The sequence below is a fragment of the Calonectris borealis genome, chromosome 3, assembly GCF_964195595.1.
Source record: "Calonectris borealis chromosome 3, bCalBor7.hap1.2, whole genome shotgun sequence".
Lineage (NCBI taxonomy): Eukaryota > Metazoa > Chordata > Aves > Procellariiformes > Procellariidae > Calonectris > Calonectris borealis.
The window spans coordinates 99,020,773-99,048,649 of NC_134314.1; the positions used below are offsets into that span (position 1 = coordinate 99,020,773).

The window sequence follows — 27,877 nt, forward strand, 5'->3', positions numbered from 1 at the left end:
AGTAACAAATACTCAGCTTAGTTAGTGACAGGGCTAAATCTGAAATCTTGCCAGAAGACAAACAAATCCTCAGTACCTTGAGGCCTCATGCCAGCCTCCATGCCAACCCGTTATTTGAACAGAATTTCCTGAAGATTGACATCTCTATCCGGCCTCGGTAACATGGTGTGATTGAGATGGGCTGCAGTGCCAGCAAAGGCACTGGGTTTAATGTTTAGTCACTGAGTGCTTACATTCATACCACGCTGTTTCTGCAGCCCGCAGACCCCAGGACAGTTGTTTCACCTGAGCACTCAGTAGCCACATGCCTGCAAACAGCTGGGCTCCCCTGAAGCTTCTTCACTGCTGGAGAGGGAAGTGAGTTATTTCTCAGTGTGTCCAGAACCACAGACCCCAAATATAGTGAAGATTTTCGGTGTATGAATTCACAGGAACTGTCTTGTGTCCAAACAGCTCGTAATTATTCTTCAAAATGTCCATAGGCAAATCTTGGCCAGCTTAATAACAACTCTCTTGTCAATCCATTGGAGACCCCCTCATTCAAGTGCAGTAATTAAATGGATGAAACTTCCAAACTCAAAGACGGAAGAAAAGTACATACTATTTGGAGTTTCTTGGCAGTAAGACACACATGAAATAGCATGAAGTATGACATTGCCTGTACGGTCCAGTTCCTATCTCAGGTAATCATTTGCCTTCAGACAGCAGAGAAGGAGGAAGAAGAACTGCCAAATTGGTTAACAGTAGCTGTAACTGCTGTCTTGACCCACGCCTGACACAATCTCCTCACTTTTCGGCTCCCGCTGACAATGACACCATGGCAGCTTGTCTCTTGAGTAAATAGATTCATCAGTCTGGTTATGTTTGCATGTATTAATACATTTAGAGAGATCTCTAATCCATCCCAAGCTGAAAGTGTGATTCCATCCAAAAGGTTAATGCACTGCTTTTACATAGCGTAATGAATAAGTTGAACTTGCATGTTGTCACTCATTGTTTAACACAGTAACACCTCACAAATACATGCTGTCTTTCAGACAGGAAGTTCAAAACATTTTTCCAATCACTCACAATGCACCAGCCAAGTCAGCTGGCAGATACAGCTTTCCTCTTTTTAGGTAGGTAAACTGAGGTAGAGAAAACTCAAACACGGATGTCCAACATGGCTTATTTTCAAAGACGCTAGCTCCCTGCAGCTGCCATTGCTTTAGGATTCCTACATAGCTCTGAACTTCAGATAACATCTATTGAAATAAATAATGAAGTGAGTAATGAAGTGAACAAAACATGAATAAAGACGACAGCGTATGAATGTATTTCCCTGTCCTTTTTGTGTTCCTTTAGACCTCATAACTTGTTTTATACAGGCAGGGAAGATGAATGGAAGGCCAGGGTTTGGGGGGTTATTTTGCCAGAAGGAATGGTTTGTGTTGCCTAACAAAGACACCTAATTTTTAGCGAAAGCTGAAAAGAGGAAGAGAATTCCATACTACTGGTATTATATATCCCCTTGTTTGTCCACATTGGCCTGTCTCCAAAGCAGAGCGTGTGGAAACCATATGACTGCTATTGCATATGTGCCTAAATCAAATTTACAGTGTTTTTGCTTGCCAAGCACAAGCCTCCAGTGGGGTTAGATACCATATGTTAGGTAGAAAACAGGTTGCAGTTTTATTGTGTACCTTTCCAGGTGCATGATGATCTTGCCAAAGTGACATCCAATTGTATAGAAACTCCATAACCTTCTGCTTTATTCTGGGTCCCAAAGTCCATCCTAATACCTCCAGAATGGTTGACCAGAGCAGCCACCTACCTCTTCAAAAGCAGTTCTGGAAGCAGAGAGGGAAATGAAGAAGTAAGGCTTTGGATCTTTCCTCCATCTGAACTTGGGAAAAACACATTTGCAGGAGAGATCGTTAGAGAAGGCATCAGGAAGCAACATGCACCCTGCACTTCAAGGCATCATTCCCTTTGCAACAGCACTAAAAATTTCAAAATGTGTTTTTGTTCCTTGTTGGCACAAACCCAAATCTTTTAGAGCAGAGCCTGTGTTGTAGATCGAATATGTGTTTTGCTGCTCATGACTCCAGGCACAAACGGAAGAGCCTGGTCCAGCTGCCAGGTTCAAAGGGAAGGGACTCAAATATGGTTTTCCACTTTTGGCCAGGAAACTAGAATGGAAGACTAACCACCGGACAGCTGTCATTTTATTTAGAAATGCTAAGTGCTATAAGTGCTAAGAGTGGCCATAGTGAATCAGAGCAAAGATCCGTCCAGCCCAGTAACCTGTTTCTGAGAGCAAACTACCAAACCCACATTCCCACAGTTTGATGCTCAGAGACTTCCAGACCCAAAATAATTTGTATTTAGTGGGCCTTGATGGATGCACTTCTGTTAATTTTCATTGTCTCTCCCTGAATCAAGGTCAGCTTTTGCCATTCATGCCATCCTACAACAGAGAGTTCCTACAGTTTTCAGGCATGTTGTGTAAGGGAATACTTACTTACTTCTGTTTGCTTTGATTCTTCCACCTTTATTTCTCATACAATATTATTCCATACACTTGGCCATCCTTGTCACCCTTTTCTGAACCTTTTCCAGCTTTGCTATGTTCTTTTAGAGATGAAGGGCTCAGAACAACACACAATATTCATGGTAAAAGTACGCTGTAGATTTAGGCCACCACCTTATACGGACCGCTTTTTCTCCATATGTATCTGCGTTTATTTACATTGAATCTCATCTGCTATCTCAGGGCAGAATAACTTTACTTGTAGTACATTAAAGAGCATGACATTTTTCAGTCTATGGAGGTTCACATCAAGGAGAAGAATGTCCTGAGCAGGCAAACATAGCACACCTAGCACATGAAGTACACTAAAAAAAACCACCTATATGGGAGGACTCACACTTCTAACAATGCTGGATTTCCAGATCAAAAATTTTGCAAAAGCATGGAAGTAGGAACAGAGTTTGTATAGCAAGCTAGGCATGAGGGATAATTATACGAGAATGTGAAGATTTTTTTTTATCCTGTCTTTGGGAGGAAAAGGTCAAAAGCCCATCTAAAATACTGCATGACCATTGGGATATATTATAATGTCTAACAAGTACTTTCAGTGCTTACTTACTTAATAGAGATTATAACTGGCATCCACATGTAAATTTGCAGGCAACAACAGTTGTGGGGCACATAACAGACAGAAGCCAGGGTCACTTGGGCCTCAAACATGGAATATTTGACGTCCGTGTCACACACCTCACTTGGCATTATTTACCTCTGTGTCCGACTTCATTGCAGACACCCAGGAGTGGATATCCAGGCACCACAGCTCTGCTCCAATCTTGATTAAAAACATTTATTTACCATTGACAATCAAAAGCTGATCAAAGACTGATTTTACTGTTGAGCTAGAGTTGTCTAATCATCTACGTTACAAATCCTAGGCCAGGCTTCCTTTTCAGAAGGCTCTATGATCTCCACGCTTAACCTTGGTTGATCTTCTTGGAAGCTCAAATGTTTGATCTGGTCTTTTGGGATTTATGTACTGGTGATCTGTGCAAGAGTCTGAAAAATCAAAATCTTTCACAAAGGCCCAGTGTTTCCATTCCAGAGTTGCCTACTGAACCGCTGATGATAGAACGATTTTCCCTGGTGGATCCTGGTAACCACATAAGCCTTTACAGAGTTCTCAGAGATGTTGTCTCATGTGCAGTCACTGCTGTCATTTCCTACCACCATGAGTGTGTTGCCTGGGACTTTCCATTGCGGCTTATAGAGAAGAATACAAAGAGACACAAGCCTGAAGCAATAAATCCAAACAGTGAGAGCAGCTGAACTGTCTGGGAAAGGGTCGCAGTAATGACAGAGAACAGCACTGTCCAAATACTCTAGTTAAAGGCAAATAGAAGTCAGGCAGACAGACAAATGGAAAATGCAGATGATGGGGTCCAATGGAAAGCAAGAAGGGAAAATGTTCAGCCTGTAAGCAATTACGGGAAAAATGGAGCATTGCACAAAGACTCATGTTATATTGCAGTGCCATGATTATCCCATGGTAGTGGGGATCTAGCCTAGGACTGGCCTTCTGAAGCAGGCAGCAGTATCTCCTGTATAACTTTACCAGCTCTGAAGGTACTCTAGATGCACGCTTTGTAGAAGAAACATAATTGACCAAATGATTGCACGCCTTCTACTGGATGCACTTACAAGCCACTTACAGGCTAATGGATCAAGTCAATTCTAGGTGGATGGGAAGCTCTCTGAAATCCATTCCCAGAAACACTGCTAAGCAACAGTAATAGACTGCTAGTAGATATCCTTACAAGGAGAATAAAAAATATAAAGCAGAGTCAGCAAAGCCCTGAAAAAATGTCATCAACGATTGTCTGTATTCAGTGAAACCAATTTAATGCCAGTGTGCAAAGCTGGGAAACCCATGGAACAGGAGAAGCTTTCTCACTGGACACATCTATAACTGGCACTCTGGAGAACTGACCATTGCTGGGCAGCAGGGCACTGCAAAGCACAGATCTGATTGCCACATGACACTGTATGAGTGTGCAAAGAGAGAGAATCATCACGCCTCATGTAGCCTATGTAACTGCTTCTCTGCCAGGTGAAACTGAAAAGAGCAATAGCCACATGAAGGGACATGGTCAAGTAACTAATGCTGCCTGTTTTCTGTTTACCTTGGCTCTCTGACTCATTGGTCTACCTGAACACCTACAGGAAGACATCAGATCAGGTGGGAAGAGAGTCCAGTCCTGCAATAATGCAATATAACAATTCACTCTCCCATTAGCACAAAAAAGATGGGCAGGAGAACCAAAAGTCTGCTTTGCTTGATGCTACAGCCTAGTAGTGCTATGACTAGACAGAGAAACATGATAACTAAATGAGCAGCCTCTAAAAGACTGGAGAGAAGTGCTTGAAGCAGCCCCACAACTAAGTAGATTTGGTAGCCTTCAAATCCTTTTCTAAAGCAATAGCAAAAGGCAGCAGTCCAAGCTTCGTTAGGAAGGAGATCATACAAGAAATGTAGACACATGACCATGGAGAGGTAAAGCTGCAGACAGCTCCAAGAAATAAGGAAGTAAATGGTTGGTTGACATAAAGATATAAGCCAAGGCCTCAGGTAGGAAAGTCAGAAGAAGCAAGGAGATTGTATAACAAAACAAACCAACATGATGTAAGCCAAGAAAAGGAATGCAGCGACCACATGGAAGGTCCCCAGTGCCAGCAACAATATAAGCAACAGCAGACAAGTTCACAGAAGGGGTATCAATCATATTAATCTGTGATGGGTTGCCAGTAAAAGAACATCTTGCGGGGGTCCAGACTCTCGAGTGACACACCGAGCGATACAGTTAACGTTTGACATGGGTCTCACGCTCTCATGCTGTCATACCTGTGTCACACCCATTTGTAGTCCAGTGATCTTTCTTCTGGTTCATGGTCTTATGGGGTAAAACCAGGTAATTGGTTTAATATTTGATAGGCCATCCAGTTGTGCCTGACGCAGGGGGTTCTGGGGCCATGGCGTATGGAGGTCACATGGCAGGTCTATGGCTGGGACTGTCTACCTGGAGGTCTCAGAGAAATCCTACTGAAATGTTCGATCTTTGGCAGCAACCTCCTTCTCTTCTTTCGCTGCTTCCTGTCGTATGATGGGACATGCAATCCTCTTCTGTTATTGTCCACTAAGCAGTACATGGACAATGCTGACCATTTTTCCACTGGGCACAGCTCCCAGAATCTCTTACAGGAGCAGTGCATTTCTGCTCTAGCCACTCTCAGGGCCTTTGTTTTGGTACCAATACCCATTTCCATGCAAAATGCACATGCACAGAGAGATTTAACATTAAGGCAAGGGCACTAATTTTAATAGCATGTTCCAAGCATTTGTTTTCTCTGGATTTAAAGCAGTTGGGTTAAAACTCCTTAAATGCTATAAACTTTAATTTTAAAAGACATTCTTCCTTTGGGCACCATCAGAGCAATGGAAACAACTACAGAAAATACAGAGGAATCAGGTATCACTTGTAAGAAAGTAACTGGGGATGTAGTATTCCATTACACAGGATGCATTTGTACCATTTTAGCTTGCACAGATGGAAATATAGTTCAATGTTTCAACATCATTTGACTTTCACATGTTAAAATATTGATAAGTGCTGCACAGGATAATGCCCCTATGGTTTCAAGTAGTAACTGGAGCATGATGTTTATTGAAGTGAAATACAGCAAAGCCTTTAACAAGTATTTAAAATTCTGGGAATCATTCTCAACACTGTCATAGATTATTTCTTTATTTTTCTCCAGCTAATCTTTGTTGATATCTTCCAATTTGTGAGTGTTAAAATAGAATTCATCTTCTGATCACCTCAATGCTTCTGTTACAAGAAACTCTGTAGAAAAAAAATAAAAATATTTCCTACTTGGAAACTAAAATGCTGCTGTCATACATTAAATAGCAAACTTCAATAAAGAAAAACAATGCTACAGAAAATAGGCATAAATGGGCCATAGACTCCCTGCTCTAAATATTTATAGACCTTTATGCTGCAGCAAGAACATCTGAAAGCCATAAAATACATGATTATCCAGATTGCTCAACAAGGTCTAACTTGTATCATGTCAAAGCTTTGGTTCTAAAATGCACAACATTTCCTACGTCGCTTACAATTGCTAAGACCAAATTAGTCCAACCAGAAGCCAGTGGGGGCCAGAAAAGATGTCACTTTAATATATTTGAAGGGAAGATGGGCCATGGAGCATTTTCTGAAAGTGCACATCACAGGCTTAAGACTGACATTCATTCAGAATTCATCTATCCAGTCTGGATCATCAAATTTAGCACAGAGATGCTTTGGTCCCCTATGGAAGCTAGGCTTCATTTTATGCTTCCCATTGGCCCAAGCATGGAAAAATCAAAGAGGAAAGCAGTTCACCAGATAAACTTCAGGTGAACGGACTGAAAAATGTTTCAAACTCTCTGAATATAATTTGGAGGAAAAAGAAAAGGTTTCAGGCACTTGAGCAACTATGCATCAGGGTACACAGTTCTACAAGGGAATTAGGAACTTGACTCTGAAACAGGTGATTCTTTAGGATGTGCTGTTGAACAATGTCATCTCTGGAACAAGACTGCCGGGTGAACACTGAGTAGGCCAGATCCACATGGGAAGCCTGAGTCATTCCCAAATGAGGTTCACCACCAGGAGTAGGGTTTGCAATTTATCTGTGAAAGTGCATGGCAAAGCTTCTCCTCTTCATCTAACCTCATGGTAGTTTTAAAGACCAAAGAGCATTGTTAGACTGTAAACAGGATATTGGTTTCCTCTTCTCAAAACAAAATAGGAAAAATAAACCCTATTGGTCCCATTGTGCTTTGTCCGATTGTAGGAATGCTTAGGGTGTTATTAAGGTCTCGATATTTCAATAGTTCTGCTCTGAATACTATTTAAACTAAATGCAAGTTCCCTTGTTTCATAATTCATACACATATTTTAGCACATAAATCATAATAATGAGAGTGATCAGTTTCAGTGTAAATGATTATTTTGCAGAGCAGTCAGTCTCCTATCCATCTAGCCACTTTACTATCTGATAATTAGAGCTGGTTAAAAATGTTCTAATTTGTCAATTTCAACACCAGTTGCTGAAAATTCTATGAATATTCTTTGCAAATAATACTGGAACATTTAATTTCTAAGTTGTTGAAGTGTTTCCCTTAGGTTTTATAATTTAGATTAAGAGAGTAGAAAAATTGAAAATATTAAGTCAAAAGAAATCCACACCAGCATGGAGTGTTCCAGCCTTACTGAAATGGAAGATTTTGGTAGTGCACGTAAATATTCCTGAGTATCTAAAATTTCAGAATTTTGCCTTTTTGTTGCCCTGAAAGAAAAGTTTGGAATGTTAACATTTCCATAGAATAAAATCCCTCAGTTTTGAAATTTGCTAATTACATTGAACAGTAGGCATCAATTGACTTCGAAGTACCACTCACATGTTAGTACAAGAAATACTGCAAACCATCTCAGAAAAAAGAATTGTATTAATATGAATTAGTGATGCAGCAAGATGTGCAGGCTACTCATTATGTTTCACAGTGTCATATGATGAACATTACTTAAAACAACATTAACATAATTTTTTCTACTGGGCTTTTCAGAATTCCTTGTGATATATTCACTTATACAAGATTCTGGACCGTTCCCTTGAGTAAAAATAATTTCTTATTTAATGAAAGCTAGCCAACAGTCTCAGCACAAAGCCCATTGCCATGATTTTGGAATCATTCAGAGTGTGCAAAATGACACAAACCATTCTCATTCACCTCAACTCAAGCCAAGAACATGCCTCAGCTGTGTTCTCTGTACGCTTGCATCTCAGTCACCGAGGACCCATATGATCATAGGCTATACTGCCCAAAAATAACGTTCTCATGTGCAGAGAGTCATTTAACCAGCGATATCAGGTAACATCTTCTGTGGCCATCTGTTCAACCTGGGAGGCACAGGTATTTTACAGCACCACACAGGTTAAATGCATGCAGCTAGTATATGCTGTGTTACAGCACCATATTGCAGTGCATTAATGCATTTTGCAAGTGTAAGTGAAAGTGGCTATCAGATTAAAAAACGAGTGATCACGGACCACAGCTGTCATGTGGATGTCACACTGGCAAAGCAGAATGTACAACAAATATGTCCTGCTGTTTTTCTGCAGTCCTGCTAAATACTTTTAAATATAATGTTCTGTTTAATACGATGATGATGTTCATATATGCTGAGACAGAATCCCTATGGACATTCAAACTCAGACTAACAGCAGTAAAAGAAAAGCAGGTGTCAGGTAACTTCTCAGGGTGGCTAGCTAGTCACTTAGGAGCCAAAAGCTGTCACCTGTGCTTCCTACAGGTACGACTAAGCACCGTATTGCTTAATCACAAACAAACAGCACTCAAAGATGGAGTGACACTCGGAGATCTTGGAGAGATGGATACGACCCTCTGCCAGTTTGTGAAGGCCTTGTTCTGTGATCAATACCTCACATACCTCACACCAGACTACTGCTCTGCTCAGATGGTGTTTCCTCTCAGTCTCAGTTTTCTTGCATGGAGACCATGCTGTTTAATTTTGGCTTTTCAGAACAAGGCACGGGCAACTTAAGCTCTCAGCATTGCATCACATGCGTTGTTGGAGTTCTCCTGCCAAGTGGAGTTTTAAACTTTGGGTTCTTAAACTCCGTTACGTGGAGATCCCTGGTACCAAAGGGCAGGTGCCTCAGAAGCTGTGACATGGAGCCAGGAGATGACTAAACTAGTCAGGCAGAATTATGAATAGAGAAGGTAAGGCGACTCAGAAAGGCTACCTCAGAAACCTGTCTCCAAAAGATAAAGCCTAAGGGATTAAAGGAATTAGGAGTAAGAATCAATACCCAAGTTTCTCACATCCCAAGAGACCATGGAGGTGGCAGTATTTTTAATAGGATAAATCAGTGCCCCCTGAGTGAGGCCCTGCAGGTGAGCTCCAGAAAGGGATGCTTGACCTGAGGTACCTGCTGGGCCCAAGGCCCAAAGCTTCTTGATGCCCTCAGAACATGGACAGTCGCTATACACTGTGTATCTGCAGTGTTAGTGTTGTGAAGGCTTTACTGGAGGAATCACAGGAACCTAGGAGACTTATCTCAAGCCTCGGTAGTTAAGTGACAGTTAAGCCCTCAGTGGATCTGGCCCAGGCAGTCTACAGGTGGAAATGGTAAGTATCATTCTATCTATTTCTCCTAACCACACATTCCTTTAAGAAGTTGTTTATGTATATGGTGCGTGTTTCACACATGTGGGATAAAATTACTAGATGGTGTCATTATTTCAAATCAGCAGTCATTTGGAAATAAACAGACAATAACATGAGATGATACCTCAGGGAAAATGCTTCTGCTATGAAAACAAAGTACTTTCTAGACAGAGTGTTGACAAAATACAGATGAAGCCACACTACTGTTACTTATGTAGTATGGCACACCTCCTGCCACAGCTTGGGGGTGGAATTCAGATGGGTACTGAAGAGGGAAAAGGGAGTAGGGAAAACTTTGGCAATAGATGCCTTTAAATATGATGATGGTAATGATATAGGATATCTAAAACTTTTTTTCTTTCCGCAAAACAAATGGTTGTTCTTCAAAGAACATATTGTTGGAATCTCTTAGCACCAAAAATATGAAATAACTGCCTTCCTTGTATAAAATCACCTTACATCTAGAGCTGGAGTCTGCAAAGATAGATGCACGTACTTAGCTCCAAGTAGTGAGCATAGCTGCAGTGAAGAAAAGAGGAGTTACTTCCTATGCTTAAAATGAATGGCGCGGCGACCTCCCAGTGCCACTGGCGACATTACCATGGCTTTTCCTAGCTGCGTCTCCCACTGCTTGCCATAGACCTTTTTCTTCTCGGATGTGAAAACAGAAAAGTTTCGGGGGTGAAGAGCTCGCTCAGAGCTGTGGGACCAGTAGATGGCAGCAAGAACACGCTGAAAATGCTTTCCCTGCCCAGCCGGTCAGCCTGGTAAGTGGCACAACTTTAAATGGATTCAATATTTGTCTTTCATATTTGGAGAGTGAAAAGTATATGTGACAATTAGAGGGTAATGCAATATTACAGTGTAAATAAGGGAGTGAAATGACTGTGTAACCAGTGAACAGTTCCCCGATTTAATTTGTTTGTACTGACCAAACTTCTTTGCGATTGCAAGCTCACCTCTGAGGAGCTTGAACAGAGGGATGGAGATCTGATTCCTGCCAGCCACCACAGATATTTTGGAAACTTCCCTGGGCCTCCTTCTCTGTAACGCTTTCTGTGCTGGACAGAGGTGAACTAACACTGCTTTTAGGCTGAAAATTCGCAGCAATCTGCAAATGAAAGTATTACCTTCCTTCACATTTACCCGGCCATCATGATTGTATATCTCCTCCATAGGGGATTCTACTCTCTGCAAAAAAATAAAGTGTGTATACAAACCCCAAATGTGTACATACACAAGTACGAATTTTTTTTTTCCAAAGGGAGCTCGGGTCTGGGCTGACTCACCGCATATCGCAGTAATTGCAAAGATGGAATGCAACAGCTCCAGAAAACAGCCAAGAAGCAAACATAAAATCTAGGCATCCGGGAGGCAGCTGGGTTTCTTAATTATTGGCAAATATATTTATATATAAATATTTTGCCAAGCGTGATTTGGCTTAAGAGTTCCTGTGAAGTGACCTTTTGCTTTCCTTTGTTTTGTGTCTGCACACGTCCTAGACAGATACATGGGGAGAGAGGCAGAGACGCACAGAGAGAGATAAATAAATGGATTTCACGCAGCTCTCCGAAATCCCAAACGATGCCTAAATTAAACGAAGAGGGATATGAAGCGAAGCATAAGTGCAAGCATAGATTTCAGAACGGTGAAAATATGTCAGCAGAGCATCATTTTTTGGTTCAGACTGATAATCACTCCCTGCTCTCATTATAAGATCAGAAGGGCCATCTGTCCTCTCTGGATAATTTGGAGCTCAGATACAGTGAGCACCCTTGTTAGAAAATGACCCTCCTACTCTCGGTAATCACAAGCACTTGTAGCCCTGGGATCCGCACGCAGCCAGGGAAGAACAGATTGGTTCCAGATCAGTATTGATTACATATAGATTTGTGGTTTATTTGGTGCTTTATTTTGGTGAGAAGGTTTTTATTTTGGCGGGGTGCTTTTTTCTTGCCTGCATTTTCCAACGTGTCACCTTCAGTTCTCCGGACTTCTCTCTCCGTTCCTGAGATGTAACGCTAGGATGTTGCATGAGACCGAGGAGTATCTTGATTTTCTAAGGAGAGAAATAAGCATCAGCCTGAACAATACAGCTCGGGAAGCTGTTTCCTAATACACGATCCCTATTTGTCTGCAGTGAGCTGTTTCCCCTCTGATAACTCGGTAATTCTCGGAGTGAGCGACTGACTCATTCACAGCCGCAGCAGAGAGGTGTAAAATTCAAGACTTCTTCAACATTTGCTCTGGACCTGCAGATAAAAACAAGTCTTAGCCACTTCACTGACATAGGACAAAGTCATTAGCCGAAGGGAAAAATCTTGGCAAGGGAGCATGGTCTACCTTCCTTTTCTAACCCAAATTCAGTGACAAAGTCCCTTGTCCCCCCCGAAAATTACAGTTTCCAATCAAGGAGAAAACTCGATCATCGGAAGGGCAGGAGCGGAGTGAAGGTACTCTTTTTCGGGGAAGAGTCCTTGCGGGAGTAATTCATCCGGGATCATTCTTGTGGGGATCAATGTGTATTGTATCGCTAATAGCAGAACAAAGATTACGAACAGGACAGACAGTTTCAGGACATCAGGACACGGGGATTCGCAGGTGGGAGGAATCCGATTTTAGAGCTAAGAGCTTCGTCGCCTCTAACGACCCGCTATAAGAGCCTTAGGGTTTCAAGCACTAGTTTATTATTATTCTGACGGTAGCGGTTTCTCCTCATTTGTAAGACAATGATGTTTAATATTCACCGAGGAGTAGCGAGGTGGCATTTGAAACCCCCCACCCGCGCCGGGAACAGGGTTCCCATTTGCCCAGAGCTGCGGCTGGCAGGCTGCGGTGCGCCCTGAGGGGCCATTCCCTGCGGGGTCGCCGGGCCGAGCCGGCCCGGAGGGGCCGGGGGGGGCCGGGGGCACCGAGTCCCGGCGGCGGCCGTGGGACCGCTCCCGCCGTGCCCGGGCCGGGCATCTCCCCGAGCGGCTGCAGAGCGGCCCCATCCGCGGGGCCGGACAGGTATTAAACGACATTTACAAACTCGACCGGCTTCAGACGACGGTGTTAGAGTAGCCGGCGGGGACGGGCGCTGCCCCACCGGCGTCATCGCCCCCGGCTTCACTGGGGAAGGGGGGCTGAGCACCCCCGGGCTGGGGGCGGGCAGGGGCTGGGCACACTCAAGGTGAGATTTAGCAGGCATCCCAACATCCCAACACCGCTTTGTTTTGCGATTGCCATCCATAAAACATCTACGCTAAAAATCAGAACAAAGCAGAGCCCAGGTAACCCTCGCTGCAAATGCTGGCTGGCGTTAAAGACGGGTACGCTTTTGGGTAATCAAAATAACGTCTCAGTTGATGCCAAATAGGTCTCTTTATCCCGCAGCTAAATAATTTCAAGTGCTGTTTTGGCTTTTTTTTTTTAAAGACTACGGATCTACCCAATCTTTCGCCTCCCTCTCCCTCTTTCCGTAATTTTCCTCTCTAATAAAAGCTTGTACGTGTTTGTATAAAACTCGAGCACATTGCGGAGAAGGAAAGAAAGTGGATGCAGTACATAAAAACGACAACGTCAGGTAGCCTCAAATATGTGAGTGATACGTATATGTTTATTCTCACCGAATATTTCTACATCTGTCAGGCAAGGTGTCGGGCTCTGCATCTGCCCACCTCTGTGTACTCCTGTGGAAGAAACCCTGTGAAACCGCTTTACGTCTGCCGGTGCGTGGATGTATGCGCGTGTGGATATACAGGCAGATAGGTAGATAGACTGCACTCACGTAATCTGCCCGTGTCTATCTAGCTGGGAGGATTAGTTATCTCTGCATCTATTGAGAATTAACAAGGGCGAGAGATTATGTATCAACGTACAGACAACGGCTATGAATATGAAACCCTATGTACATAGGTAAGACGGATTCAGCCAGCTCTCAGCTGCAAAGCTCTTCTTTAGGGCTGCTCTGTCTCATCCCCTCAAAGCCCTCAGGCGGTTTCCTCCGAGTGCCTCCACCGGGGGATGAGGAGGGGAAGGCTCGGCGCTGCACACCCCTGCTTTTCACATCCGAAGTCTGCAGAAAATGACATATGCCACCTCCGTGCCTGGACTTTGCTGGAAACGGGCAGCCTCCCCCCACCCCGCCACACACACCTTTTGTTCCAAGCAAAAGAAACATTTCGGAGGAGCTGGGGAAGGGTGTTATGCTAGAAGGGGAGAGACGGCGAGAGGGCCGCGCTCATCCCCCCTGCCCCGGCCCCTCGGACGGGGCTGCGCTCCGGGAACCCGGCGGGCAGGAGTCGTGGCCGGGGCCGGGGCCGGGCCGGGGGTGCTCTAGGCGAGGGGGCCCTTGCCGTGGAGGGAACGGGGCCGGGCAGAGCAGAGGGCTGTCGGGTCGGGCCTGCCGCACCGCCAGGTGCGAGGAAGGGGCCGCAGCTCCAGCCGGGGGGCAGCAGCAGCGGGCGGGAGCTGAGGGGCGGGAGAGGGGGAGCTCTGCGGCCGAGGGGGCAGGGGCACTGGGGCCGGAGCAGGGTCCAGGGCCGGGGCCGGGGCAGGGGCAGGGGCAGGGGCAGGGGCAGGGGCAGGGGCAGGGGCAGGGGCCGGGGCGGTGCACGGCGAGGTCTCTCCGCCGCGATGGACCGTATTTTGCGGCAGAAACTCTCTTGAGCGCAGACAATGGAGCGGGATGTTTACTGCGGGCGGGAAGACAATTAGCAATTCATCGGGAGAGATGTGTCACCCAAATGTCACGGGAAAGCTAACATGACATCTGTTTTAATGGCTCCGTGCTAATAAACTCCTCTCGAAGGGCGGCTTTGTGGGGACGTCAAAGATTATTTACAGAATGAGTCAGTTTCCAAACGGGCTGAGGCGCCGTCGGTGGCGGCGGGAGCGCGGCGCGGCGGGAACACGGCGCCCAGGACGCCGCGGGGCGGGAAGGGCCCGCCGGGGAGGGGGCACCGCGCCGCTGGCCCGCACCCGCGGGCAGCGCCGGGCACGGCTGGGCTCGGCTCAGCTCAGCTCGGCCCGGCCCGGCGCGACCCGCCTCGCGAGGGGCGGTCAGAGTGGGGCGGCACCCCCTTACCGAGCCCGTCTCCGGCGCCCCCGTCCCCGCACAGCCCCCGCGCTGCCCGGCCGAGGGGAGGCGGCACGGCCGCCCCAGCCGGGCATCCTTCCCCCCGCGACGGCTGGCTGTGCCTCGGCAGGAGTGGGGCAATTGTGGGAGTGCGCAGCGAGGGTCCCAGCCAGCACGGCCGGGGGGATGCACGTCCACTTCCGGGGCTTGCCTTCTGCCTAGCTTTGCCTGGAGGACGGGGGAGCCCCAGTCCCGGGAGAAACCACCCTGTCCGGAGCGCCCCGAAGCAGCAGGGAGTGGGTCCCCCGTCCTGGGGCCGCAGCCGGGGGCCGCGGAGGCGACCCGGCCGCCGAGATGGAATTTCCTTGACACCGGGAAGCGTCGAGGCCCCAGAAGAGCGGCCGGATTTACACCGAGTGCCACATCCTGCGTTATTGAACAAGACACGCTGCAGTAAAACACATAAGTAGACAAACCGAGAGAATCCATTTAGAACAGTTAACACAGTCTGACTCGCTCACAAGCACACAGCGGGGGGAGACAATTTAATTTCCCTCAAATCCATCCGAAGATTTTTACGTTCAGATTGTTGTTTAGATGGCATGAAAGGGTTCTTTAAAAGAGAAGGAGAGGGGGAGACCTTTCGAGCCTCCGGCCATTGGCCTGTATTCTTGTGCCTCCTCGATTTTTGTGTTCTGTAAGGCCAGATTGGGAGGGGGAGGGGGTGTGATAGGAAATACGCAACTGCGCTTGCAAACACGTATGTGTATATACAGAGAAAATGTGTTTGTGTGTTTCTGTATATATATACACATACACGTGCATGTGTTTGTCTATCTGTAGAGAGGAGAGATACTGAATCTTTTTAAGACAGGCAGAACGAGCCAATCCAAAAAGTCTTTCCTCGGGCAAAACGGCCACGGAACGTAATAGCAGGTTATTGCAAACCTGTCTTCGGTACTTACTAATCGTCCAGATCAAATATATTAATGGATAGCGAGAATGAAAATCGGCTGAGAACCGTCTGTCGTCCTTTCAAGGGCAACGAAAACGTGGCACTGACACCGGGTCTGAACGCGACAGCGTGCTCCGTAACCTGGAGAGAGGGAGGAGGTGGGCCGGGAAGTGGGTGGGTAAGAGGAAAATTGCCATTGTCAGGAAAACTAAATGTAATTTTAGGTGGCCCACATCTGAGATGAGTAAATAAGCCACGGATCTTCTTTGCCTCCTTCTGTCTCCAGGGCTATTGTATTTCCAAAGAAACGGCGAGCACCAGCCCTGCACGTGCGGGATGACCCAGGGGACAGAGGCGCGGGAGCAGGGGCTCAGCCAGCCGGCGGGCCGGGGCGCCGGGCCGCCCTCCGGTCCCCCTTTCCCCGCTCCTACCGGGGCAGGGGGCGCGGGGGCTGCGGCGCGGCCCCTCTCCCGCAGCCTGGCTTATGGCAAACCTCGTGGCGTAGATCTGCTTCCTCGGGCTTCGACGGGAGCCTCGGCGTCCTCCAGGAGAAAGGCCGGCCGCTTCCCGGGACGTGGTCTCCCGGGGGGGGTGGAGGGGTGAGGGAGCGGGAGGACACCAAAACTGTTTCTGCATGCCCTTTACTTACACGGGCGTTTGTACGCATCTACCCGCACACGCCAATTCTGTGTAGCTACTCGGTGCGTATGCATCTATGCCCGCGACTTTTGGGGGGAGCGGGGAAGGCGCCCCAGCTGCTCTCTCCGCTCTCTCCCTGGCTGTAGCTCTTTCCCCCGGCGCGGAGTGCCGGGCAGAGGCTGCCCGCCGCGGCCGCGGAGGGCGGCGGGGCGGCCCCGGCAGGACGGGGGCGGCGGGGCGGGAGCCCCGGGGGCGCGGCGGGCGGCGGGGAGCGGGAGCGGCCCGTTTGCACAGCCCCGCCGCCGGCCGGGTGCCGAGGCCAGAGCGCTGGGAGCAGGGGGGAGGCAGGGGAGGGGTCCCGCTCTCTCTTCCAGCTATTTCCAGAGCTTGGGAGCCGGGTAAACAAAATGCTCTTGCTATGTCCTGGCGCAGATAAGGCAAGAAGTGGCTTTCTTTAATAATATGATTGAAATGTTAGGGGTATGATGCCTCCTCGTTAGTAATATTGGCTTTGCATGCAGAGCACAATCCCATCCCTCTAGACTGCTTAGCCAAAACAGAGCGTAAACTCTGTAATTAGTAACGTGTTCCATCATTAAAGAGCCCTGCTGAGAATTTCTATTTAATAATGGTCTTAAATTAGTTATGATGGTAAATACTCATCTGGAAATTCAACATCTAAAACCATCTACAATCTGGAAATGCTCCAGTGTTGCTGTAATCTCCTGTAACACAGAAATGACTATCACATTCAACCATCGCATTAGAAATTCGCCGTACGGTTTGGTCCACGAATATACAGTATGGATGTGTTAATTAGGTTAACCCATACACTGTCTGCTTCACAAATATTTAGAAATAAACAATGAAAGCTCCTTTTTAATACGATACAGCCGGGGAAGGTGGGGGGGGCGGATTTGACTCTCGCGGTTGGAAAGTCTTTTGTTTTCAGGTAAGGTGGAACTACAACGTCCTCGGGCCTAAGAGTTCACCAACACACACCCACGGACACACACCCACACCCACGCACCCACACCCACGCGCACACGCCACCTCGGCCGCGCTCAGCAGCTCCCCGCGACACGCAGCAGCAGCAGCACACCCACGGCTCCTCCTGCAGAATGTGACTTTTATCGCTCGCCTCCCGGCTCATGCGGATCAATTCATACCACACACTTTTGTCCCCCTTTTAAACTGAAAACAGCTCTCTCCTTCTCTGCCATGTCCCCAGCTATATAGCGGGGCTTGGCTCCGGCAATACTTCCAAGAGAGTTTTAAAAAGAGTCCAAGGAGGCGCAAGGAAGAGGCAGCGAAAGAGTAAATAAATAAATAAAGCTGGCTTCCCCCCTGGCTGCAAGTGGAATAAAAGTTTCGCAGACAGACTGTGGTGCAGGTATAAATAAGTCATTCAGGTACACTTATCCCCACTGGGGATATAAAGGAAAGTTATTTGTAATAACAATAGAAAATCAGTAACTGAGATGGTTGGGGGTTATGGTAGGAGGGAAGTGAGGGGAGGAAAATATATTTCTGTATTTACCTAGACATCCAAACGCTTATCCTCTCTAGCACTAACCTTTCATGTTTAATGAATGAATCTGCATTGCAGGGTTGTGGTGTTTTTTTTTTTCCCCTCCATGTGCCGGCTAGTTTTAAATCTGCAAGCACCACAAAGAGGCCGTGATCCCATCTGCCTATGATTCCAAATTAAAGTTCAAACGGACGGCTTACACACTGCTGATCCTGTATCATAGCCTCTCGCGACCCTTCAATTACTATTTAATAGAATTACAGTGTAAAATCCCAATAGTCTTAAAGAATGTTTTATCACAGACTGAAGAGAGAGAATATACAGACACCTCCAATGTTATTGAACTGTGTTATTGACCTATTTAGATATTAAAAGGGAATATTTAGTGTTCTACAAGATACTACAAGAGCTACTCTAATCTGAAAACATGCATATGTGTCTACGTATATGCGTGTCCACATATATATGTGAGCGTGTGTGTGGACATTACGTACATCAACTCCATCCCATCAGCAAGTGCACACAGCCACGCATGTACACATACACCCATGTAAACACACGCGCTCCTCCAGGCCCAGGTGGAAATCAGTGTGTTCCGGTAAACTGCCGCACTACTTTATTGTTGCCAGATATTGCTAAAGAGGTTATTCCAGTAGGAAAGCGATTTTTCCTCCACTCATTGAAAAATACTCTTTAGTTGACCTTATTATTAAATGAACTTCCCCTAATGATGTTTCTATGGGGACAAAAAAGCAAATATTTTCAGTAGAGCTAAATCTCCCTCTAATTGCTAGGACTGGAATTAAAGTCAGTCGCAGTCTGGCTTTAGATATTGTAAATCTTGACTTTCAGTGTAGTTTTCTTCTTTCTTTTTCGACCTGTTCGGCGAAGGACCTGCCTGCCGCAGGGAAAGCCGATCCTGCCACTTCGTCTCTCTTACAGCTAGGCGATTCTAAGCACACACTTCCAGATATTTACATCTACCCTTTCTTTAATTCATCACTCTTTTGCATCTTTCTTCTCTTGCAGATCCCGAGGTGTCGAGCCGCTCTGAAGCCTCCTGGTCTGAAAACACCTTGCTTCCAAAATAAAAAAGAACAGCGCCGAAAACAAAACCTCACAGCCGTCCCTCCCCCAGACACAGCAACACAAATCCCTTTAGTATCATTTAATCATAGCTGTGTCCCCACAGCCCCTGCCTTTTGTCAGTACCGTGCCAGAAGAGAACATTTAGCACAATTGGCGGTAATATCCTTAGTGCTTTTTCTTCCCAACTCTTTCTCCCCCCCCCCCTCCCCCCCCCCCCCACCTTCTCCATCCCTTGGTCAGCTTGCAACTGGATGGTTTGGTTCATTTTCCCCTTTTTTATACACTATTTACAAACTTCTGTGTATCAGGGCTCTCTGCAGGTGATGCGGCTACAGGCCACGGGTGCCCTCTGCATTTTGGACTCGCGCATGTGTGTGTGTGCGCGTGTGTCAGTCTGCACACCCGTGTGTGTGTGTGTGTGTGTGCTCTAGCAAAAAGCAATGTTTGTCTATCCTCTCCCAACACGCGGAATCCAGGCCAGTGCGATGTGGAGCTCAATAAGAAACTGCATGAATAAACACGAATAGAAAGTTGTGCTCAGCTAACCGAAGAAATCAGAGCAATACCAGGGCACCAACGTCCACATTTCTTTTCACTTCGGGCCGGGGCAGTAACCTCATCTGGGTATGCTAAAAATTAAGGGCAACGGGCAAGCAGATTCAAGTCCCTCGAAAAGGCGTTTGTAATTGATCGGGCAGAGGGAGCCAGGGTTGATCGAAGCCCACGCCCGGCCGCGGAGGGCCGGCAGCAGCCGCGGCCCAGCAGGCACACAAAGTACACCCAGCCATGTTAAAGGGCTCGGGCCGGCCCTCGGGCAGCGAAAGCGGGGCGGGAGGGAGACAGGCAGGTGAGCCCGATGGTCTCCAGACCCCCACGCCGGGGTGCACGCACGCCGCTGGAGCCGCAAACCAGAGCTCGTTGGGGATGAAGGCAGCGGTATAGACCCACGGCGAGGGGGTGGGCGGCGGGGGGGGAACTATCGCCTCCAAATTGCTCCCGGAACCGGCTGGTCTCGGCCCGACTTCCGACGGGTGGGGCGGGGCCGTGCCCCCGCGGCCGTGGGCGGGAGGCAGTGGTGCGGGACGGCGCAGGCCGGGGAAGCGGGGCCGCCCGGGCCGGCTCCCGGGGAGGCAGCGCGGTGTACTGCCGGGCTCCGGCCATCTGCCTCCCGTACTCCGGCTTTCGCTTAAATATTGATCAAACGCACTTCAGCTTCCGAGTAATTTCATCTTAATCAACGGCCGAGCTCGACGTGGATAATAAACTAATGCCGGAGAGGGGCTGTCGATAATGCTCGGTCAGGGGCAGGGAGGAGGCAGCCGTCCAGTTTGGCGGGGCTCGATAGGCCCTATCTTCCCGGGGCAGATGGACTTAGTGGGTGAGAAGGCTTAAACGCAGCTTTTCATAGATTTACACCTCAATCAGCCATTCAGGTTTTTAATGCAAATCCTAAAACAACATCATTTATCCATCACGGACCCGGCTTTGAAACGGCATATCATTAGCTGCACCCTTGGCACTCTGAAACCGCGCAGGCACGGGCGCCCCCCTGGACGTGTGTCCCCCCACCCCGACCGCCCCGCACAAACGCCGGAGGGCTCCGGGGAAAGGCGATCACCAGGGCCGGGGCAGCTCGCTCCTCCGGGTTTGGGCAAAAGGGGTAAATTTTCGGGAATGGGCGGCGGGGGGTGGCAAATGGTATGGGAGCAAGGGCCCTGCCTGGGAGGCTGCAGGGGAGGGAGGCTGGAGCCTGAGGCCAGGTACGGGTGGGGTGAGGCTAAAGGCGATCTCTGGCCTCCCCTCACCGCCACGGCATGACGGGGCGATCTTCTGGAGGCTTAATCAGAGGGAAGAAAAATCCAAACCTATCAGTGCAAGGCTCAGCTGAAGTAGATTATTGCTGCCGGCTTGAAGCCTTCTGGCTGCAGCTTCCAGACGCGAAAATGAAGCAAGAGAAAGAAAAAAAAAACCCCAAACTTTCACGCCTCTGAATCCTTTCAGGTATTAAATCCCGTTAAAAATAAAGCAGTATGAGAACAACACTCCTACCAGCGAGGAGCAGAAATATTGCGCTTAAAAACAATGTACCGACATCGAAGATCTCTTTCCTACCCAAACCAGGGGGTGACTGGAAGGGCCGGAATTTTTTCCTGTGAAGGCCTCTCTGCTCCCTCGCTGCCGAGGGGAGAGAAAGAGCAGCCCGAGCTCAAGCGTGAGACCCGTGCTAGGGTGCCGGCCATTGGGGAGCCTTTTATCCCTTCCTGGGTAATATTTCTCCCCTCCAAAAGCCGCATGGGGGAGGGGAAGAACTAAGTCATCACACGACCCCCTTCTCCCACCCACGCGGAACATGGGAGCCCTATTGTCTGTGTTCCTCCCGCCCTCAAGCAATTCCTGTCCATTCCGGTTTCGCACAACCGGGCGTTATTTTCTTTTAACTCCCCACTCGTGCTGGAGACGGGGCAGTGACGCCGCCAGAGCTGCCCGTGGGGAGACCCCCGCCGCGGAACCGCGCGTGGAGCGAAGCCCGCGGGGCGGGGGAGGCGAACCCCGACGGGGCGGGCACTACCTCGGACCGTCCGTGTCCTTCCCCGCGGTGGCTCCCGCGGGGAGCCGGAGGAGAAACCCCCACCACCACCCCCACGCGGGTCTCCGCCGTTCGCGGGCGCTCAGCGGCCCAGCGCGGAAACTCTTTTCTGCCCTGGCCAGGGGTGGGTCTCACCGGGGGACACGTCCCCTTCGTGCTCGCTGCGCACACACGCGCGGCTTTTTCCTCAGGGGCACCAAAGGTGTATGAACGTATTTGCACACCAGCGTATTCCTTAAAATTATCCGTTAGTGGCTTGCTCTAAGATGTCACACCCTTGGGGGTTCCCCCGGCTCCCCAGGTAACCTCTTGGGGCGGGGGCGGTGCGAGGGGAAGCATCCTCAGGCGCTTCCTAAGGCTTTCCGTAAACCTAGCTCGGACTTCCCAAAAAAAGAGGGGGAGGGAAGAGGGAGAGAGGACGCGGGCAACACAAAGGCAGATCGGAAGTCCAAATTAGTTTGGAAATGGTCAAGAAATTCCAGGCACGTTTCTCCCTAAATCCCCGGTAAGTTTCAAAATTGTATTTTCAAGTAAAAACAAGTTTAGAATTTACCTCTCTTTAATTCACGGGTGAATAATCTGCCCAGGGCAAAGCAAAACATTAATGAAAAAAAAAAAAAAAAGAAAAAGAAAGAAAAAGAAAAAAAAAGGAAGAAAGAAAGATGCTGAAATACTGTTAGTCATGCAAATAAAGGCTTCTTTCAGCACATTACAATATACTCCGGATTCGAGGGGAGGAGCTGCAGCCCGCTTAGGGCGAGGAGTTTATGTTTTTGTTTTCATTTAAAGCTACAAAACAAATCCCGAAATGTCTTAACCGCTCTCTGGAGACACCCTGCCCTGCAGACAGGCGGCCAGGAGAAGCCTTTCAGCTCCGAGAGCACAAAAAAAGGACCGGGGAGGGGGGAAACGCTGGAGCCCGTGGTGGCGGCGGGGAACCAGAGGGACACAGCCGTGCCCCGCGCCCCGCGCCGCGGCCGCTATCGCAGCCCCGGTGTCCTCGCTGCCTCCCGCAGCCTCCGCGCAGGGTGGGTCCGTCCCCCCAAAATCCCTCCGGGGTGTCCCGCCGAGCCGGGGAAGGAGGGGGCCCGCGGCGGCGCAGGAGCCGCGCAGCGCTGCGCGACCCGCGGGGCAGGGCGCGAGGCGAAGCGCCCACGGGGAGGGCGTGTTTTTCCGTGGCGGACAAAAACACCAACATCGCTGGATAGATAAGAAAATGGAATACTGTATTTGATTTAGAAAGTTTGTACATATAGATAAACACGCAGTTAAGGAAACAATAGTTTAAGCGTCCTACGTGGAGTTTAAGAAGAGACCCCCCAAAGCTGCTATGAAATACTCAAAATAGCTTTTGCATAAGATAACTACAGTTGCACCCTAAGCTTTTTTTTTTCTTTTTCTTTTTCTTTTTTTTTTCTATCGCTGAGGTCCCTTTTGAAAACCTAGCACGTCAGATCTTGACAGCTAAGTTTGTGCAAGGAACACCGAGTCAAGGAAAATAAAAAGGAGAGAGAGAGAAAGGGTGGGAGGGAGATAGACAGAGAGGGGGGAGGAAGAAAGAAAGAGTAGAGCAAATATCATATACAAGCATTTCTACACATATATTACAAACTGGGAAAATGACCGCATCATTAAGATATACATAATTCATATAAAATTTTGAAATAAAAATAAAAATCTGTTACAGTCATAACTATTCTTTTTCCACATTTATAACCAGTACCCACACAGGCAGTGACAGAAGTGTAGAAAAAAAGGTGCTTACGAATAAAATGATTGTCTGCTGAACAAAAAAACAGAAAATTGCATCTTGGCTGGACCATCACTTGGACTTAAAAAAAACCAAAACAAAACAAAAAACAGAGAGAAAGGGAGAGGGAGAGAGAAAGAGAGAGAAATAGGACCAACAAAAAGGCGATAAACATTTGTTATTTCCCTCTTCAAGGAGTTCCTTTTTTTTTTTTTTTTTATTTTTGATTTTTGTACAAATTCGATCGGAGTTTGCGTTTGTTTGTCTGGTTTCTGTTTGTTTTCCTTTACTATAGAGAATATTTTTTCCCAGATACAAATTTAATCATCATCATCATGCAAGTGGGTGAAATGCGTCCATGGAAAAGCGCAAAGGAGAAATCGTGCTTGTCCTAAAAAGAATACAATTGTCACTTTTGCTTTGTTTTTGTTTTTTTTTTGTCTTTTTTTTTCTTTTTTTATATATAATAATTATCATTTCCCGCCCGCCCACCCCCCCGCTGCAGCACCAGCGTTTGTGACTGTTGAAGTTTTAGCTCCATCTCTTGGTGGTGGTGTTGGCTGACGGTGGTGGTGGTGGATTCTCTGATCCCTGTCTGTTTGTTTGCTATTATGTTTGGGTCGGGTTTGGCCTTTTCTTTCCTCCTGGCTGTGTGTGTGCGTGCGTGCGTGTGTGTGTCCTGATTCTAGGTTGCCTCGGTTTGTTTTGCTCGGGTCGGGGAGAGGGTGCTCGGCTGTTTGGATTTGGATTTTTTGTTTGTTTGTTTTTTTGTTTGTTTTCCGATATCATACATCACATTCCGAGTCGCTGGAGGTTACCGAGAGGATGGAGGTGCCCGTCTCGGCTCTTTCTGTCAAACTGGAGACGCTGGTGGTCGGGCTGGCCGCCGTGGACGGAGACTCGGCCGAGCTGTGTGTCGGGCAGCCGGGCTCTGCCAGAGACCGCATGCCACTCTGTCCTATCGCCTGGTGCTGGAGCCTGCATCGCGCCGGGAGACAAAACAACAGCACAGCCCCCCTGAGACACCGGCCGCCGCCGCCGGGGGGACGGCGCCCGCCCGGTCCCGCGCCCGCCCGGGGACAGCCGCGGAACCGGCCCGGCCCGGAGCGCACCCCCCGGCCCGGCCCGGCCCGGCCCGGCCCGGCCCGGCTGCCTCCCCGCAGTGCCCCGCCGAGCCCGGTAGCGGCGGCGGGCGGCAGGGCCAAGCCGTGCGCCCGGGCCGCGCTGCCCCCGCTGCCGGCCGGCGGCGGGGCTTCCCGGGACCCCGCCGGGGCAGGCCACCTCGGGGGGATGGCACCCAGCGCGAACAAAAATAGAGGGGTGGCGGTTTGAGAGGGGACGGGAAAGGGGGGGAGAAGCGGTTCCCTGCCCCGTGGCTTGAAAAACGCGAGCAGCGCCTTCCCTTTTCCCGGCCAGCCGTTCATCCTAGGCACCGCGGGCCTAGGAGAAAACCACGTCTGCTGAGCTCCTTAAAGCCTTGGCCACCGCGGAAAGCTGCAAGGATCGCTCTGCAGCGGGAAAGAATGGTACCGGACCCTCGTTTTGTGCTCTGGCGAATATCAGCTTAAATATTTTCCAGATAAATGCTCCGGGGTCTGCGGCAGGGCTGGAGGAAGGTCCCGTCCCGGGGAGGCAGCGCTATCAGTAAAATAAAAAAGGACGATTGTGGAATACAGCGCTTCTCTCCGCTCTAAATTTAAGTCCCTTTTCCATTTGAAAACCAAAATTAACTTTAGAGTGCTGGTCCTTTCACCGTCAACACTTAAGGATACATTGGCGTTGAACATTTTTTTTTTTAAGAGGCAATAAATAATTTTTAGGTTCCGTAGCGTGTTCTGAATATTCCTCTGCGCCCGTTTATTCCTCTCGAAACCCAAAGAAAGTCTGGTTCAAGGATAAGAGCTAAAAGTCCTGGACTGAGCAGCCAGCCACAACCTCTAGCGCCTAGCATTGCCAGTATGAATCAAAATACACTCTTCGCTCAACTGCTTCTCATCGGGGTATTATCTATTTAACTGCCTGCAAAGAACGGAAAAATGTAGCCGGTTTATTCTACATTTCTCATTATTTTGTCTAATTTCAGCGTCTTTGATTTTTCTCCCATTTACAACTCGTGGTGCATTCATCTGCTGTCAACAGCGTTGAGTCAACAAAAGCATCCGTAGGCAACTTCTGTTTATTTACAGTCCTAAGCTGATCTGTTTTCCATTTAATGGAAATTAAATGGCGAGGCACTTTTAGGTTGCATTTCTCCTACAGAATCTTGAATAAATAGCACCACTGCTATAATTAGGAGGAATTTAAGAGACAGCATTTACAAGAACAAGAAGTTTTGTTTACGCGCTTACAGCGGTAGCCAAACTTAAATTAAAATAAAAACAGTGTGTCAAGCTGGATTAAGGGTCCATTTTCATTTGCAAAATAACTCTTACGGAAGGTGACGAGGAAAAAAAAAGAAAGAAGGGTGCCTCGCTTTTATTACGGCAAAGCAGAAATTAAAAAAAAAAAAAAAAAAACAACACCGAGAGACACGCAAATAAATGCAAGCGCAAATGCACAGGGAGCACACGACCAGAGGGCCAGGTCGCCCTGTAGTGTAAACAGAGAAATGGGGATGAGGAAAAAAAGATGTTTCCCGATCTCTTAAAGGCTTTTCTCCCTTTTTCTCCCTGCGCCAGGCAGTTCTGGGGGTGTGCGTGTGCCTGTGCTCATCCTGCCGCGCACGCAGAGGAGCACGAACAATCGGAGCGGAGCCGCCTGCTCTGCAGAAACCCGCTCTGAATCGCACCGCCCGCCTCGGCCCTTCGGCGGGGGAACCGCGCCAGAGCCCGGCCAGACGCAGATGCCGGCAAGCCGAAAGCAAAACCGGAGCCCACCGACCCAGGGCCGCGGGATTTCCCGTCCCCGGCGGCAGCCGCTGCGGGGAGGAAGGGAGGGAGGCAGGGAGAGCCGGGCTCTGCCCCCGCCGCAGCCACTGCGCCCCGTGCACACACACACACGCGCGCACGGAGCTGCCCACGCCCGTGGGTGAGCCCCAGCCCTGCCCGCACCCCAGGAGCCCGTAGGGACCCCGGGCAGGGCTCGGGGCGCGCCAGGCAACTTTGAGCCGTGCCTGCCCCCGCCGCGTCCCTGCGGCTGCCGGGAGGCGACCTGCCCAGCCGGCGGGGGGACAGATTTCTCCCGGTGGCGGTGATGGAGAGGAGGAAAGGAGAGGCAGAAGCGCGCTGCCGGCCGGGCGGCCGCCGAGCCGCGGCGCGGAGCGCGGCCGCCCCGCGGGGCTCCGCCGCCCACCTCGCCCCCCGCCCCGGAGCGGGGCCCCGCAGCCCCACTGACCTGTTTTTAGCCGCCGCTGCTCTGTCTCTTTGCCTTCGGTTTTTGAACCAGTTGCCTACTTGCGTGGGGGTGAGCCCCGTGGCCTGAGCCAGTTCCCTTTTCTTGCTGGGGTTGGGGTAAGGGTCCTGCAGGTACCACTCCCTCAGGAGGCTGCGAGTCCTCTCCTTGAAGCAGTGCGTCTTCTGCTCGCCATCCCAAATGGTCCTGGGCAGCGGAAACTTCTTCCTCACCCTGTATTTATCAACCGGCCCCAGCGGGCGACCCCTTAGCTTCTCGGCCTCCTGGTAGTGCGCTTCGAGCCACATGGCCTGCAACTTGCCGTGGGACTCCTTGGTGAATTTGTGGTTCTCCAGGATGTGGTAGAGGTCTCGGAAGTTGCCCGTGTGGAAGGCCACCACCGCCCGGGCGCGGAGGATGGATTCGTGCTTGTTGATGGCCTCGCATGCCCCCGGCGCCACCGGCAGCGACCAGAGGAACCTCCCCAGCCTCTCTATGTCTCCAGTCTCCTCCAGCGTCTCGCAGACGCTGGCCACTTGCTCCGGGGAGAAGTTGAGTGTGGGCAGCTGAAACATTGACAACTCTTCGTGGGGTGCCCGTGAGCTGCCGCCTCCACCGCCGCCGGCACCGGGGCTGCAGCCCGAGCCGCTGCCGCTGCCGCCGCCGCCGCCGCCGCTGGCGAGAAGGAGGGAGCGGTGGTGCGGGTCGGCGGCGAAGTTTGGCAAGAAGAAATGGGTGGGATAAAGCTCTAGCGGGGACCTGAACACCATGGGATGACCGGGGAGAGGGGGAGATAAATCAAGGAGAAAAGAAAGAAAGGGAGGAAGAAGGGAGGAAAGGGCACACGCACCGCGCACGCATCCACACCCGCACACGCACACACAGCCACATAGAGGCACGGGGGCACACACACTCACACGCACACGCGGACACACGCACACACACTCACGCACACACACACACGCACGCACTCACACACACCCGGCCCCGCGCCGCCGCCGAGTCAGGATTCAGTGATTCAACAGCAATCGCCCTAATGACAACAGCCTCATAATATCTCCCCTAAATCCACAGTGAGTGCAGCGCTGAAACATTTTGTTTCGCTTTTCTATTGGTCTTCTGAGTGTCGT

General features: G+C 49.3%; 1 protein-coding gene across 3 annotated transcripts; it reads right to left on the bottom strand.

The window, feature by feature from the left end:
• Positions 1–22,779: 22,779 nt before the first annotated feature.
• On the bottom strand, positions 22,780–27,517 carry SIX3 (SIX homeobox 3). Of its 3 annotated transcripts, none has more exons than XM_075148153.1 (3): positions 27,406–27,517; positions 26,751–27,330; positions 22,780–24,395 (listed from the first exon to the last, which is right to left on the bottom strand). In XM_075148153.1, exons 1-3 carry the CDS (start codon positions 27,515–27,517, stop codon positions 24,203–24,205), a joined length of 885 nt encoding a protein of 294 aa, XP_075004254.1. In that variant the 3' UTR covers positions 22,780–24,202. The 3 variants fall into 3 exon arrangements, with proteins under 3 accessions (XP_075004254.1, XP_075004252.1, XP_075004253.1); XM_075148151.1 differs by having other exon boundaries at positions 22,780–23,808; positions 24,236–24,395; positions 26,751–27,517; XM_075148152.1 differs by having other exon boundaries at positions 26,751–27,517.
• Between the last annotated feature and the right edge of the window lie 360 nt (positions 27,518–27,877).

What these genes read in the sequence shown, in the direction of transcription:
- SIX3 (XM_075148151.1), bottom strand. Translation starts at nt 27,517, where the DNA reads ATGGTGTTCAGGTCCCCGCTAGAGCTTTATCCCACCCATTTCTTCTTG. An exon ending in GCAGCGGCGGCTAAAAACAG is followed by an intron (nt 24,396 to 26,750) that starts GTCAGTGGGGCT and finishes GGCGCGATGCAG; the next exon opens with GCTCCAGCACCAGGCGATAG. An exon ending in CGGGCACCTCCATCCTCTCG is followed by an intron (nt 23,809 to 24,235) that starts GTAACCTCCAGC and finishes TATTCTTTTTAG; the next exon opens with GACAAGCACGATTTCTCCTT.